The sequence below is a fragment of the Bufo bufo genome, chromosome 7, assembly GCF_905171765.1.
Source record: "Bufo bufo chromosome 7, aBufBuf1.1, whole genome shotgun sequence".
NCBI lineage: Eukaryota > Metazoa > Chordata > Amphibia > Anura > Bufonidae > Bufo > Bufo bufo.
The window spans coordinates 174462426-174479942 of NC_053395.1; the positions used below are offsets into that span (position 1 = coordinate 174462426).

At 40.3% G+C, this 17517-nt stretch overlaps 1 protein-coding gene across 1 annotated transcript in view; it reads left to right on the top strand.

The window, feature by feature from the left end:
• Positions 1-801: 801 nt before the first annotated feature.
• Positions 802-17517, top strand: part of FRZB (frizzled related protein) — a 43036-nt gene continuing 26320 nt past the window's right edge. Inside the window, exons 1-2 of the mRNA XM_040440597.1 lie at positions 802-1546; positions 11924-11983. Coding sequence (XP_040296531.1) covers positions 1087-1546; positions 11924-11983 — 520 coding nt within the window. The 5' untranslated portion in view covers positions 802-1086. The remainder of the gene's footprint in view (positions 1547-11923; positions 11984-17517) is intronic.

A 17517-nucleotide genomic window follows, 5' to 3' on the forward strand; every position in this document is an offset into this window, starting at 1 on the left:
GAAATGTTGACTACCCACATCATGATATACAGTAGATGCGTAATGTCTGAATGAAACATGTTCATATAGAATAAATGCAGACCAAGTACGGGACAAGAGTTGCCAACCAGAATTTTTCTTTTTTCTGGACAACTTATCCCAAAATCACAAGCAGCCAACATTTTTATTGACAAATAGGGAAACCATAATGAATAATAAAGATTATAAGTAATACACGTCTATAGTTAAATATACTGATAAGAACTGATTTACCAGAATTTACTGTGAGCTGTAAAATGATGAGAATTACTTCCAAAACAATGTAGTCAAGTACCACCAGCCTCAAAATAAAATAAAAAAAATCATGGCCATATCTATTTTTTTCACAGACAGTTGGCAACCCTGTCCGGGACATTAAATCACAGCTCACCTTGTGACGGTGAGTGTTAGCACGAAACAGCGATCTAATGTATGTGGTGCACTGGGCTAATGAGCTGTTTTACACACTGCAGATCTGAATGGTAGTAGTTGTGTGTCCACAGAAAAGGATTTTCTAATGGCTTTTAGTTTACAGAAACTCATACATCTGGTTTAGAAAGTGGGATCTCTTTTTCAAACACAGCACTGCTTGATTTATTATAATGATTTGGGAAGTTTAGGTGTGAGCAGGGAAGACAGTTTTTTCAGAATTTAACATCTATTGTAGGGGAAAAGTCGTCTCCCCCCCCTAAAGCCCAGACAGGGGAGGGCTGGAGACATCTGAGAGGAGGAGCCCTGGGCACTGAGAGATTTGCTGGAGTAAAAAGAAGCCAGGGCTCGACTGGACTTGAATTTATTCCTGACTTCTGCTTCAGGAGAGGAGAACAAGAGACACTTTCACTACAGCTCTGCCAGACGGTGGCCAAATGGATCTATTATCATTAGAATTTTAACCTTTTTATACATTGTGACTTTTTAGATTGGCATTCAAGGATTTTAATACTTTTTTATTTTATACTTTTTTGCACTTTTTGCATTTCCACTATGCTATTTCCTTAAAGTTTATGCTATCTAATTTATTTAATTTTTTTGGCTGACCATAAAGTTGACTTCATCATAACTCTAAAAATGTCCCCTTCTGGGAATTTTTATGTTTCTTTAATGGTTCTCGGGCTGCTGACCACCCTGCCGAGAGCACAAGGTGCATCATGTGAGCCTGTAAGGATCCCCATGTGCAAGTCAATGCCTTGGAACATGACTAAGATGCCCAACCACTTGCATCACAGCACCCAAGCCAATGCTATACTAGCCATTGAGCAGTTTGAGGCATTATTGTCCACTCAATGCAGTCAAGACCTTCTGTTCTTTCTTTGTGCCATGTATGCCCCAATATGCACCATTGATTTCCAGCACGAGCCCATTAAGCCATGTAAATCAGTTTGTGAGAGGGCAAGAACAGGCTGTGAACCCATTCTCATCAAGTATAGACATACTTGGCCAGAGAGCCTGGCATGTGAAGAACTACCTGTCTACGACAGAGGGGTCTGCATCTCTCCTGAGGCCATCATTACAGTGGAACAAGGACCTGGTAAGTGTTGTAACTTATCAATACAAATTATAGTTGTTTTACCTTTTTAAAGTGTAATTTGAAGAACCTCGAATTGTTAAATGGGTGACATTTACCAAGGTGCAATTATCGTAAATGCTCTGGATATTTCCATCACCCTTGTGAGAACATACTGTCTGTAAGAGTATCTCAATAGATCAGTAGAAGTTGAAACTACCAAAAAGTGGTGGCCATACATGTAGTAATCATTTGACAGCTCTCATCCGTAAAAAAAAAAATTGATAATTAGGGTCTCTACAGTGACAAAATGATCAGTTCTTCTGACTGAGTCGAATTTCATCTATCAGTCAGAAAATGTAATGGATGAGATTAACAATGATTTATTATCCCTGTCTCTAAAGTTTTCGGTGGGTTAGATGATTGGTTACAACATTTGCTGTATTAGGAATCATTTTCTATGAGTTAGTTATTATGGTTGTTGTAAAATATTAGAATGGTATCTGTTCTGGTTAGCTGAAGTTGCCTGTTAGCTATCAAATCTTTAAAATGCGTAATATGCTTTCTATTACATGTCTGGACAGATAAAGAGATCAGATATTTTATGACTTTATGAGTATAGTTTTTCATAAAGTACAGTTTCTTGGATTTGCTGACAAGAAAGCACATCAAAATCTTTAAACAGAGTTACCTGTCTAATGATACAGAATGAATTGTCGATAATTTACAGCTGTGATGTCACTATTTTGTAACTAAAAATGATGACATCACCATAAGGGTACGTGTAGTTATCTAGATTGGTGAGATATCTGTACTTTAATAAATATTTCTTAAAGCTAGTTTGTTTAACACCTGCTGCTGTCCTCTCTGGCACGCTGTTATGGCATAGAATGCCGGGAATCGGCCAGACAAAAAAACGTTGCGTGCTGTGGTTTTTGTCCAACGATTCCCAGCATATTTGCCAGGTAGGGGCCAGATTATAGTCAATGCGGTCCAGCGGGCAGGCGGCAGGAGAACTTCGGCAGGCTGTTGGAGAAGACTGCAACTGCAGATGTTAAACTAGCCTAATTATTTCATGGCTTACTTGACGTGGAAAAATCCATGACAATTTACTCAACCTCTTGTAGGTCAGTTTAGTGCTTATTTAAAGATGCAGGTATTCAAAGCTCACTTCTAGCATTTGAATAAAGCTCAACCACCGACCTTGGAATAACTAAGCAGAGGACATAACTTCTTGAAATGTGACAGGTGATGCTCATGGCACGCTCCCAAGTGATTGACTATGTGGCTCGATCTCAATGTCAAATCTAGTTGTCATTTAGTGAGTGGAATGGTGAAATGAGCCAGAACGGGAAGCTTATCTTATATTTTGCTGTAGTTTTTGAAGCACAAGTCTTGCTATTTTTGCCTGAAAGTTACCTTTTTTATTTTTTTCATTTTACCAGATGACAAGCATTGCACAATAATGAATACTTTTAAGTTGGCTGTAGACACAAAAGATTTGGCTATGATCGGACGAGCATTCCGATGTCAAAATGCCCTTTAACCACATACATATGCATAGCTGTTTTGCTACAGTTAGAAAGTTTTTTTTTTTTATAAAATAAGTAGGATTTCACATTTACAATGCCTAAAGACCTGGGTGCAACAGTTCAGCATGGCCTCCCTCCTGCCCTCTCCACCTATGGTATGACGAAACCATCCTGTATACATTTGTGTATACAATATATATCAGATAAGTGGAAACTCATACATGTCTGTGCATAGACATGAGTCTAAGCAGGTTTAAGTTGTACAAAGCTATAATATGGCTCCCATAATGCTTCATGGGGCCCTACTGTACCTCATTAAGCCTCAGATGTCATATAGAGGCATGTACAGACTTTTTCTATGGGATTCTATATGAATGTGTCAGCAAAAAAAAAAAAAATGGGCCTGCTCCATCGCATGCCTTATCATGTGAGGTAACCCAGGAGAAAATATCAAAGTATGAACCAGAGGTCAGACGGGTCATGTGGAATTTCTGCCATTGTGTCACTCTAATGTCTCTTTTTTCCGGCTGTGATTAATGCAAAATTCCAAACCCTAAAATAAATTTAAACCCTATTCCAGACCCTAATATTAATCCAGACCTCACACTAGGTACCAAACTAAACTGAAACCCCAGACCAGACCCCACAATGAATCTACAACCCAGATCAGCTCCAAAATTTATTCAGACCCCCTAATTAATTAAGACCCCAGATGATACCCCAAAAATGTACTCAGAGACTATAATAAATGTACCCAGACCCCAAAATAAATTAAGACCACCAGGCCAGACCCCAAATTAATACAGACCCCCAGCGCTCAATATCCATTGAGAACTCAAACAAGACCTCCACAGTTACTTGCTGCTCCACACTCCTGGGTCAGGTTCTCTTCAGCTATAGGCATGGGTTCTGACAAAGTTCAGCATCACAACATTGTCTTTGCACCAGGCATTGAATGTCCTGATACTGAATGGTTTCAGGAACAAGTGTGACATCTCCCGGGGCTGAAGAGGACTTAACCGGGGAGCAAGTAGGGTAAGTAAATGAAGGAGTTACTGTAGTAACTGGAGTCAGTATAGTCTCACCTTACTGAAACTACAGAGTTATCGCACTTACTCTGCTGATAGACGAATTGCAAAGTCTGGATCATGGTGCGGCTCTATAGCTACGTCACTGAATATCTGAGTGATTGTTGTCTCTGTAGATTATTAGAGAGATGATCATCTTGTTACCATAGATGTCGTGTGGCACATTAATACACATTGTCACCAGGGGTGGACTGGGAACTTAAAGTGGCCCTGCAAAAAAACACTAAAAGTGCTCCCGTTTTGTAGTTGGGTCCAAATTGATGAAAGGCAGGGCCAACACAAGTAGGCAGGGCCATCAATACCATATTGTGGCACATTATACCTCCCCAACAGAGCCAAATACCACAGTCCATCACAAAATACTGACAGCAGCACAAAATACATCCCCGAAAACTTCCACTGGCCGGCCGTGAGGAGGGCTCAGGCGGCCCCCTGTGCATCGGCCCACCAGGAAACATCCCTGTAAGGTCTATGGCCAATCCGCCCCTGATTGTCACTGCAATCAAGAGCATCACAATAAAGGCCAGAAACAACACGTAAAGCTATTAGATAAATGTTCTTGCAGTGTGATGGGTGAAACTCCTTTCAAACATATTTGTCAGCGCAAAATACACACAGTGTATTTAACAGGCACATAATGACTGAAATAGCTTTCATAAACCGAATACCAAATGTTCAGCACATCTTTTGCCCGTCTCTAGCCATTTTTTTTATATTCACTAAAATGCACTTGGTTATTCGTATGGATAATTATAAGGAATGACACCCTCCTAGAGAGGTTACTTGAACAAACATCCAATCCTCTTGTATTTGACCGGAATATGGGATTTCTTTCACTGACAATTGCAGTTAAAGTGCTTTTCTGGGAATGGTTTAAAATGGCCACCAGCAACCTGTCCTAGTACGTGAGCAGGACTGGTTACCACCACTTGCAGAGCTGCCTATGGGCGTGAAGGGGCATGGCCTCACTACACTGCTCTACAATAGATGGTAATGATGTCATCCTATCTACGATATGTCATCATGGCTGAGCAGCCTGACAGGAACACTCACCAATGTGTAGTATATGCAAGTGCCAGAGCTTAGCGAGGCCCTGCCACCTCACCCTCCTAGAAAGTGGAGGCAACCAGTCCTGCTCACATTCTGGGCCAGGTTGCAGGTGGCCTTTCCTGGAGAACCCCTTTAAGGAGCCTGTACACGTTGTGGTTGTGCTGAGAGCTATGCAGAAAAAAAATACACCCTGTTTAGCATAAATTGTTGCAGTTTTAAAGCACGTTCAGGGGAAGCAACTGTAATTAATGTAGCACAACCACTATGTAAGAGGAAAATGGCAAAACTATCACAATTTGACCAATAGTAAAGCCCATGTGGAAGAAGTTACTGCAGCGCTGCTCCCAATGAAGCAGGCTGGGAACACATGGCACATGTATAAAAAGTGTATGCACATGGCAAAGCATGTGCACAGAGCCAGTCCACATCATGACCCCTAGGCAGGCAATATGGGCATGTGTTTGAGACCGTAAAGGGGTATTCCCATCTCATACAGTGATGACACTAGGATATACCATCATTTTATGAGATGGGAATACCTTGATAAGGTCTCAAGCACATGACCATAATTCCTGTTTATTAGTCACATTATGATCAGTAGCAATCTGACCTTAGGGATCGCTACGTTGTCCTCTCCATTGGTTTTCGTTGCAGAGCGACCGGAGAAAACTACGATCCGATGGTATAATAGGGACTCCTGACTTTACATTGAAATGTAATGTTTGACAAAGGCTCATAGTAGCCGAAACGCGTCACTTACCACATGTATGTGACCATTAAAATCACTTGAAAATTACTACCAAAGCGAGTGCCGGTCCTTTCTATACAAGTATCTGCGGACCTCCCCTGAACACGCGCACCGCATCACTGACAGCGGAGTGCCGCCTGTATCTTCTTTGAATCTGTTTATATTGAAAGTCAATAGGGACGGATCCGTTTGCAATTGCACCATATTGTGTCAACGTCAAACGGATCCGTCCCCATTGACTTGCATTGTAAGTCAGGACGGATCCGTTTGGCTCCGCACGGCCAGGCGGACACCAAAACGACTTTTTTTTCATGTCCGTGGATCCTCCAAAAATCAAGGAAGACCCACGGACGAAAAAACGGTCACGTATCACGGAACAACGGAAATCCGTTTTGCGGACCGCAAAAAAAAAACGTCCGTGTGCATGAGGCCATACAGACAGGGAGTCATTTCCGTTTTTTTCAAGGCTCGATTGAAGTGAACGGTTCCGCATACGGGACACGGAAAAAAAAAAAGTTTGTGTACCTGAGCCCTTAATGAGGTGTGGAAAATAGAGCACACACCTGAATTACATTTATGTAGTGTCTGGGCCTCTTATTTTTGCAAGTTTCCCTCATGTCCAAGAGTTCTTAGGTTAGGGGTATGCTTTGATTTTATCACTTATGGCTCATTGTGTGCATCAAATTTACTTACATGCCTGCAATAGTTTTTAAGAACCTTTAGTGCAAAATCTGTAGTGGATCATAAAAGGAGAGGAAGTATAAAGGACAGACATACATCTATTACAACGCCCATCATTTTACAGTTTACTACAATGCATTACTCTGAAAAACCTGCATCCATTAAATGGCGGAGACAGCCAACTGGGGAGTAGACCTTTCCTATAGAGGATTCCACAGTTTTGTGAAGTGATTGTGCTCGGTACCACTGCCAGGTTTCTTTCAAGGGATTGTGGAGTAGTCATGGTGGACATTAAGTAAAGGCAAACATAAAGGAGCCTAAAGATTATTGAAGCTTTTCTATTGAGGCCTAATGGGAAGTTTCTTTACACATTGTCGCTAGTCTGGCAAACAGTTGTTGCATAATTACTTCTGATGGATAATTTAGCCTAATTCACAGTGTCAGCCAAGAGCCTTTGTGCGAGCGACTCAAGGGATTCTCAGAATAGAATGGGAGGACTGGAGAATGGTCATTTTACTTGGCTGGATGTTGAATGAAGGATTTTCAATGTTACAAATTTGCTTCTGGGTAGGGGACAAAGGATCAGAATCAGAAGATTTCTAGGCTTATTTTATTTGTATGTACAGTATGTGTGTATTATGCTGATGGACATTGATTGTTTAGACAGTTACTATTAGGGTGCATTCACATCACTGTTTAGCTTTCCGTTCTTCTGATCCGTCAGAAGTAGAGAAAGAGGAAAAAAAAACAGGATCCAGTCAAAAAACAGATCCTGTTGCATCAGTTGTCATCCGTTTGAGCCATTTCTATCTGAGATCCATTTTTTACACGGGTAAAAACTGCATGCAGGACTTTTGTTTCCATCTAAAAAAACGTATCTCAGATGGAAATGGCTCAAACGGATGACAACTGATGCAACAGGATCCGTTTATTTTACTGGATACTGTAAAAATCGGATCCTATGCAATCCTATGCATAAGGGCTTATGCACACGAGCGTATTTTCTTTCCGCTTCCATTCCGGGTTTTTTTGCGGACTGTATGCGGAACCATTCACTTCAATGGGGCTGTAGAAAATACAGAAGTTACTCCTTGTGCGTTAAGTTTTCGTTTGTCCGCATGGCCGTTCAGCAAAAAAGTAGTGCATGTCCTATTATTGTCCGCAGATCACGGTCCGAGGCCCCGTTCAAGTCAATGGGTCCGCAAATAATACGGAACGCACACGGAACACATCCGTATGTCATCCGTATTTCACGGATCCGTACTGTAGAAATGCTATGCCCAGCCCATATTGCTCATGTGTTTGGTGATTAATAAGTTACTGTTTCTGTACACTATCCGCAAAAAATGGATCAAATAGGGAAACCATACGGATATGTTTTGTGCAATAACGGAACAGAAGAGGACTTAAATCAGAGAAAAAAAAACTCAGATACAGAACGGATCAGTGAAAAACGGACCTCAAAACAATAACGGTCGTGTGCATGAGCCCTAACTGTTGGAACAGGATCAGTTTTTTTTACAGGATCCTGTTGTTTTTTTCTCTCTTCTTCTGATGGGTCAGAAGAACGGAAAGCTAAACGGTGATGTGAATGCACCCTTATCTATCTTATGTAGTTGATTTTAGTTGCAATCAAGTATGTTTCTGCATCATGGTAAATGCTACTCTGATAATGATATTCACTAATTTGTTACTATCTATCTATCTCTATCTATCAACAAGAAAAAGAGTCAGCACTCCAAAAATATGTTAAAAATGTGGATATCTTTATTCACCCATGTATCACGCATTTTTGGAGAGCTGCCTCTTTTTCTTGTTTTTTTGCATATGGCGGATTTTGGTCACCGATCGATAGAGGGATTGCACCCAATTTGAATTAGCTTTTTCTACTTATCTATCTATCTATCTATCTATCTATCTATCTATCTATCATCAGTCATACCTACATAAAAAAAAGCTAAACAAGCAAGAAATTGTCTTAAAATTGCCAGTTAGGTACGTAAAAAAAACTCCCTCAAAAATATGCACAAAAAACAAAAAAGTCGAAGATACCAATGTCCTTTTCACTGTCATCCAATAATGGACTTTTTTCTCACAATGGATGCTCAAAATAAAGGATCATTATTTTTTTTTTCTGTTCTTCTGACAGATGAGAAGAATGGAAAACTAAATGGTGATGTGAACTTACCCTAAGCCTTTAAAAAACAGTCCATTCTGAGGTGGAGTATTCCACAGATTTAGGCCTCCTGCACACAACCATTTTTTTTAAGGTCCGCAAAAACGGGGTCCGTAGGTCCGTGATCCGTGACCGGTTTTTCGTCCGTGGGTCTTCCTTGATTTTTGGAGGATCCACGGACATGAAAAAAAATTCGTTTTGGTGTCCGCCTGGCCGTGCGGAGCCAAACGGATCCGTCCTGAATTACAATGCAAGTCAATGGGGGCGGATCCGTTTGACGTTGACACAATATGGTGCAATTGCAAACGGATCCGTCCCCCATTGATTTTCAATGTAAAGTCAGGAGTCCCTTTTATACCATCGGATCAGAGTTTTCTCCAATCCGATGGTATATTTTAACTTGAAGCGTCCCCATCACCATGGGAACGCCTCTATGTTAGAATATACCATCGGATTTGAGTTAGATCGTGAAACTCAGATCCGACAGTATATTCTAGCACAGAGGCGTTCCCATGGTGATGGGGACGCTTCAGGTTAGAATATACTAAAAGAACTGTTTTTTTTGACGGACAGGAAACACGGATCACGGATGCGGCTGGAAAACGGTGCATTTTCCGATTTTTCCACGGACCCATTGAAAGTCAATGGGTCAGCGAAAAAAAACGGAAAACGGCACAACGGCCACGGGTGCACACAACGGTCGTGTGCAGGAGGCCTTACAGTTGTCACAGTAAAGAATGTAAGACTATGGCTTCTTATGACTAGTAATATGGGGGAGGTAGTAGTCTAAGATTATATAGTAATGTAGTATACAGCCTAAGGCCTCATGCACATAATCGTGTCTGTTTTGCAGTACTTAAACCGTGTATCTGAAAGATACAGATGCAATCCGTGTGCTTTCCGCATTTTACTTGTAGACCTATTGACGTCAGTGGATGCAACACGGACGGTATACATATTTTGCAGGTCTGCAGCTTGCGGACCGCAAAATACATATGGTTGTGTCTATGAGGCCTAAAGCCAGTTTCAGCCATGTGAGACCATTTTTCCCAGACTACATGTGGCCATCTTAAATTGGCCAAAGGGTCCTTTAACACTGGCCGGTAAACCGTCCTTCACGAGAGTTGATTGTTGCTTGTTTAAATTCATTTTTATAATGCAATTATTGTGAGGGATTTGTGTGGATGAAAGTTCGCCCGATCATTCATTACCCACTTCTCGTGTGATTTTTATTATGGGCGGTACATCTGTTTACACGAGGAGCTGTCGATCAACGATAATTGTCCACATAAAAGATGTAATCAATGACAAACAAGCATTTTATTGCTTGTCATTTCATCTGGGAATATTTCTAGGATAGCTGAAATGGGAACATCTACACTGAAAGCTCCCTTCGGGGCCTCCGTCACAGATTTCGTGAAAAATAGTGGCAAGAAAAATCTTTCTCTGCTAAAAAAAATGTGTAATCAGCCTCATACGCCTCCTTTCGAAATCACCTCTAAATGGAAATGTCCTCTAATAGAAATGTAGTAAATGGATAATTCTTAAAAAAAACCACAAAAACAGCTGATCAGTGGGGATGCAGGTTGTCGTCCCGCACCAGTCCAATATTGGTCTGAGGAAAGGGTATCAATATCCCAAAAGCACCTTTAAAAAATAGATTTTTAAAAATTGGGCCTGAGATCATTGTGGTACCCCACTGCTGACTTTAGCCCATTTTGAGTATGCACCATTTACTATGACTCTTTGTTTTCTGTCCCATATGCATTTATTCACCCATATGAATATATTGTCCCCTGGTCCCAACATCTGTAGCTTGAGTGCAAGACTGTTGTGTAAAATCATGTTATTTAGTAAAATCTAGATATATCACATCAGCCATGTGACTATTTTTTTTTTTTACACTGTGTTATTACTGTCAGATGCCACGATCTGCTATGAACGTGGCATCTGAGGGGTACAATGAGGGGGGGGGGGGGTAGGGGTGGCAGCTCAATCGCCACTCCCTGTCATTGCACCCACTACTTACAAAGAAATGCCTTTTTCAAGAAAAGCAGCCTAATTGAATTTTTGAATACTTTGCTCATCTCTAATTAGTAGAACATGAGCCATCCTCCAAACCTGTGGTACTGACCCTGTTACAACATGAGACACAATGGGCTACCATATACCGAGCTAAGCTCCCTCAATAACCATGGATGAATGCCGTCTGGGTCAGCGGCTTTATCAATATTGAATTTGCTCACACACAGCTGTACTTCTTGTATTATGTAAATAATATTAGGGGAGAGCCTTTGATTACTTTGCCCCTGAATGATACCTGGCACCGACAACTCAAGGGTGAACTCACTCTGCTCTAATATCTCAGCCTCCACTTTGTCCACTACAATTATATTCCTATGGTCATCTTTTAGGGGGACAATATTATCAGATTGTTTTCTTTTTCAATGGATGAAAACATAAAGTCCCAAAGGAGTAGTTTCAGTCAAAGTTAGTAAAATGCTAATTATATCATTCGTTCTAGCAATGGAGCAAATTTTAGATGGCGACCAATTTTATATATACAGAAAGTAATACTAATATGAAATTATATGTAATGAACAGCAGTAGGTACATTATTCCATATAATACACACCACAGCTGCCGTAGAACCTCTTTTTCCAGGTAACCTGGGAGCTTTATATAAACCATTGATTGGGTGACATGACAGTGTATTGCATCATGATGACCCACAATAAATCCCCAGATATTCATGGAAATTGTCTTCTCCTCCTGACCATATGTAGAAGAAATTATTGTCTGTACAGGGTCGTGGGGGTTCCTCTCTCTGAGCCTGTTAAAATGAAAGCGATAGAGAAAGCAGATTTTTATAATTTTTAATCCCCTTGTGGTTGTGTGGTTGTTTGGTGTGTATCTTCCAAAAACATAAATGATGGAAGGGAAAGGGGATTTTTATATACCTTGAATAACATTTCATATGGTCCTTCTGTATAAGGTCCCAACTGTGTATGGTCAATGTACAACTCTGATATGGATAATTTATACAAAAAGAGCATTCCTCAATATAATCTTTAAGAACCTTTGATATTGACTAACATTATTTTTGTATGTTTTTTGTATTTTAAGAATCAATGCCGGACTACCCAATTGACTCAAACAATGGAAATTGTGGTGGACCTGCGAGTGGTAAGTTACCATAATCTATCAAAGAAAATCTTTGCTCCCATCAGTTTTGTAACATTCACTGTGAGGGTCAGGTAATGAGATTTATTTGGCCATTTGACCATGGACAGATTTCAGGTGAGCCCTCAATCCAAAATGTTTCCCATTTCCAAAATATCTCCACTGTGTCTGTTCTTTCTTTGTATCCTGACTAGAATTTGTGTTAAAAATTTCATATAAATTGCTCAAAGATACTATGAGAATTGTTCACTTTGTTCAACATTTCTAAACTTTTGGCACCATGCTTCAGACCAGATTTTGGAATATGAAGAACTATTGCAGTCATTATCGCCTTGTGACGTACACCTTTCTGCAGCTGCATAAATATTCAGTGAGACTCTGATTATATAGGAAGTGTTGGAAAGGCCCTTTGTCAGATGAAAACTTCTTTTCACATGATAATGGTCCTTCATCTGTTGGCTAAAACCATCATTTGTTGCTAAATTTCAACTTCCGAGTGTTTGTTTTGGTTGAAATCGGCCATTTTGGTCAACTTTAGATTAATGTGTATGGCCACCTTTAGTGGGATGAGACTCAACTCCACCCTCTCTGTCTCTGCAAAGCCAAAAGCACGGTGGGAAATGACCCATCATGACAAATAACCTATAAATTGTACATTAACTAAAAGTACACAAGGCACACCCAAGAATCTCTATATTATTTTTTTTATATTAGTTTATGCTGCACTGTATAAGAGAAAACCTTCTCTGCTTGCATGTCCACTCTACATTCAAAATCCCTGAAATTATGTTTTTTTTACACTATTTTTGTTTGCATTCTCTAGGCATGAGAGACACTAGAGGTCCAAACTCACCTCCATACGTCCATAGGCATAACATGGAAATTGCAGAATGATAACATAAATTTATGGGGAGCTCTAATTTCTATTTACTGTATCACGTACCTAGGGGTTATTTATTAAACATAAATACGCCTAAATTAGTCTGCGACTTCTCCCCACTCACACCAGGTCTAATAAAGTGTCCGTGGCGTGGGCAGGGAAGGGGACGAGATGGCTGGCCCATCTCATTTACCATTTTCTACACCTGTTTTAGGCGTAGAAAATGGTCTAAATGTAAGACAGCTAGGAAGCTGTCTTACATTTAGAAATGGCAGCGGATCCGCCGAAGTTATGTAGAGGTTGGCGGCGGCGCCTGTTCATAACTCCGGCAGATCCACCGCTGGTGCAGGACCTTATTATGACCGGTGTTTAAAACACCGGTCTTAATAAATGTGCCTCCTAATTTGGATAAGCACAACACCTAATGTAGACTGTCCCTGCCACATCTGCCAACTCACATTGCCTTCATGTGGTAAGGAGTGGAACAGGTAGAGCATAAAAACAATTCAAATGCAGATCAGGCTTGTAAAACCACAACAGCTATAGATACTTAAAAAGTACTTAAAATATAGGGCTGTACAATTTATTTTAGATCATTTGGGATTATAGCAGCTGACAGCCTGAAAAAAGATATATTCAAAATTGTTCCTGCTATTTTGATTTTCTTTTCCTGGCTACAGTGTTCACCATATGGGACAACTATATATATATATATATATATATATATATATATATAGTTATCCCATATGGTGAACACTGTAGCCAGGAAAAGAAAATCAAAATAGCAGTTTTTTTATTGCCTTACCTGCCTAAAAGTGGAATAAAAAGGGACCAAAAAGACATGCACAGACCTAAATGGTGTCAATAAAAACTACTACTACTACTACGACAGATCGTCCCTCAAAAAATGAGCGCCCACACAGCTCCGAAGACTTAAATATACATTTTTTTTATGGGGGTTATAATATGGTGATGCAAAGACAAAAATCATTTTTTTAAGTATTAAAATACGAAAAACTATATAAATGCTGTATCACTGTATTTGTACTGACCTGGTCAGTTTTGCCACATAGGTGACGAGGTAAAAATCAAAATCCTAAAGCTATGGCACAATTGCATTTTTTTTTCCAATTCCACCTTATTTTTTTATTTTTTTTCCAGTTTCCCACTACATCATATGCAATGTACAAAGTGTCCTTTAAAAACAACAAGCCCTCATACTGCTTTATGAATGGAAAAATAAAAAAAATTATGGCTCTGGGAAAGCAGGGAGTAAAATAGGAAAATGGAAAAAAATGGAAAATCCATCTTTCATTATATATTTATTTTCAGAATTTTGCAATAAATACTTGGGCAGGAGTTGTGGTGGCGAGCATGGAATGCATATTTGTGCCAGGAAGGGACACCAATAAATCATTGTGTCTTGGCCTAGGTAATGTGATACAGGAATAAGGTAGTGAAATGATTCTTTGCTCCAGGTGAAGGAAAGTCTGGTTGCTATTACTCTGCAAATATAATTTTAGTAAGCAATTGTCAAGTTATCAGACTTGTGGACTATCAAGGACAAAGTAAACTAACTAAATCTTTCTTATACAGTATCTCACAAAAGTGAGTACACCCCTCACATTTTTGTAAATATTTTATTCTATCTTTTCATGGGACAACACTGAAGATCTGATACTTTGATACAATGTAAAGTAGTCAGTATACAGCTTGTATAACAGTGTAAATTTGGTGTACCCTCAAAATAACTCAACACATTAGTTTGCGTGGCCACCATTATTTTCCAGCACTGCCTTAACTCTCTTGGGCATGGAGTTCACTAGAGCTTCACAGGTCGCCACTGGAATCCTCTTACAACCCTTTCATGACGACATCACTTAGCTGGTGGATATTAGAGACCTTGCGCTCCTCCACCTTCTGTTTGAGGATGCTCCACAGATGCTCAATAGGGTTTAGGTCTGGAGACAAGCTTAGCCAGTCTAGCACCTTTACCCTTCTTTAGCAAGGCAGTGGTTGTCTTGGAGGTGTGTTTGGGGGTCATTTTCATGTTGGAATACTGCCCTACAGCCCAGTTTCCGAAGGGAGGGGATCATGCTCTGCTTCAGTATGTCACAGTGCATGTTGGCATTCATGGTTCCCTCGATGAACTGTAGCTCCGCACAGCCAGCAGCACTCATTCAGCCCCAAACCACGACACTCCCGCCATCATGCTTGACTGTAGGCAAGACGCACTTGTTTTTATACTCCTCACCTGGTTGCTACCACATACGCTTGACACCATCTGAACCAAATAAGTTTATCTTGGTCTCATCAGACTGTAATCCGTGTCCTTGGTCTGCTTGTCTTCAGAAAAACTTGTTGCAGGCTTTCTTGTAAATATTCTTTAGAGGAGTCTTCTTTCTGGGGCGACAGCCATACAGACCAATTTGATGCAGTGTGCGGCATATGGTCTGAGCACTGACAGGCTGACCCCCCCACCCCTTTAACCTCTGCAGCAATGCTGGCAGCACTCATACCTCTATTTTGAAAAGACAACCTCTGGATATGATGCTGAGCATGTGCACTCAACTTCTTTGGTCGACCATGACAAGGCCTGTTCTGAGTGGAACCTGTCTTGTTAAACTGCTGTATGATCTTGGCCACTGTGCTGCAGCTCAGTGTCAGAGTGTTGGCAATCTTCTTATAGCCTAGGCCATCTTTATATAGAGCAACAATTCTTTTTTTTAGATCCTCGGAGAGTTCTTTGCCATGAGGTGCCAAGTTGAACTTTCAGTGACCAGTATGAGAGAGTGTGAGAGCCATAACACCAAATTTAACACACCTGCTCCCCATTCACACGACACCGGGGAGGGAAAATGGCTAATTGGGCACAATTTAGCCATTTTCTCTTAGGGGCTGTGTGTTGAGTTATTTTGAGGGCACACCAAATTTACACTGTTATACAAGCTGTACACTGACTACTTTACATTGTATCAAAGTATCATATCTTCAGTGCTGTCCCATGAAAAGATATAATAAAATATTTACAAAAATTTTAGGGGTTTTCATCTGCTTGGCTTCTCAATAGATCTGTTCTATAGATCTGTTCTCCACATGAGCGAAAAGCCACACTGAGCCCATAAAAGCAAAGGTGCAGAGGATTCGGAGCAGCACTTCTGCACCTTCATGTTTTCTAGAAAGATTTAGGTACCCTTTAAAAATTACTTTGTATATTACCATCCCCAATTTCTACATTTGTAGATATGTACCTATAGACCTTTGATAGGCCTTCTAATACATTTAGTGAGTGGATAATTTAGAACTACAGTATAAACAACCCTACAGGGACAGTCCATAGACGGAAGCATAATAACATGCATTATGCAAACATTAATTATGGAAAACATCCAATGATGTGTAATAGGATAATAACAATCTATCATAGTCTACCGGGCCACTTTGTTAATTCAGTTCACATGCCTAAGGCAATTACGTACAATACATGCCATGTAATCCTGCTCCGCTAATATCATTGTGTTAGATGACCATAATTGGATTTTTGCCTGAGCTCACATTTCTTGTGAACTGCGGTAGTCTCTAATTAACCTGAAGTCTAGTAGTTCTGTAGGAACCTCTTGCATTGGGATATGTTGTAATACATCAGCCTTAAGGTGGCCATACACATTAGTCTAAAGTTGATCAAAACGGACAATTTTACCAAATTGAAATTTAACAACATACGATCATTGTAGCTGACCAATGATACATCATCACTGTGTGAAAAGAAGATCTTTCGTTCAAAGAAAGAATGTTCGTGAATGGAAGATCTTTCTTTGAAAGGACACACCCTGACAGGTCTTTCGTCCTTCGTCCAGTTTCATTGAACATGTATGTCAAGTCTGAACAACTGCTAATGGCCAATATGGACTAAAATGTGTATGGCTGTGTCTGTGATATAATTGTTCACCAGGTGATTGTTCAACTGCTGCTCAACCATCAGCCAACTTCTATCTAATGTTTATGGCCAGCTTTAAGCTGGTCATATTTAACAGCTATCTCTCCTGGATCAGCTATATACATACATGCTTGGTTTGGCCGAACATTTATATGTTGTCAATGGGGAGAGAGCTGCCACCAAAAACTTCTGACGGTGGCTTATCCCCTGGGAGAACAAAATGATTGGGTGAAAATATTCAGTTCACCTGATCCTTCTCTTCTCCAACATCATCTGTCGGTGAAGAGTTAGGAGCTCCCCATAGACTGTGTGTAAAATCTGCAGTTCTTGGCAGGTTTGGCTAATAATACAGTACTGTGTATGGGAGTCTTTAGGGCCTTTAGATATTCTATTTCTTCCCTTCCTCTCTCTCTCTCTCTCTCTCTGTACTACTTTAATATAGGAATGGCTTACTTGCCGTAAGTGTCTCTCAGACTATGTGCTTCTCTGGGACTCAAGCCCAGTCTTCTGAGGAGTGAGCACATGCAGCTACTCTCTCTTTCTCAGCTAGACTCAAACTCACTGAATTAGGGGCAGACCTAAATACATCTCCTAGTATCCCAGAAGGGGCAGAGTCAGGATTCTTAACCCTGACCTATCCATACAAAACCATCAAGTGTACAATGCAATAAATCAGAACATTACATTAGACCAATTAACATAACAATAAACCTTATTGCA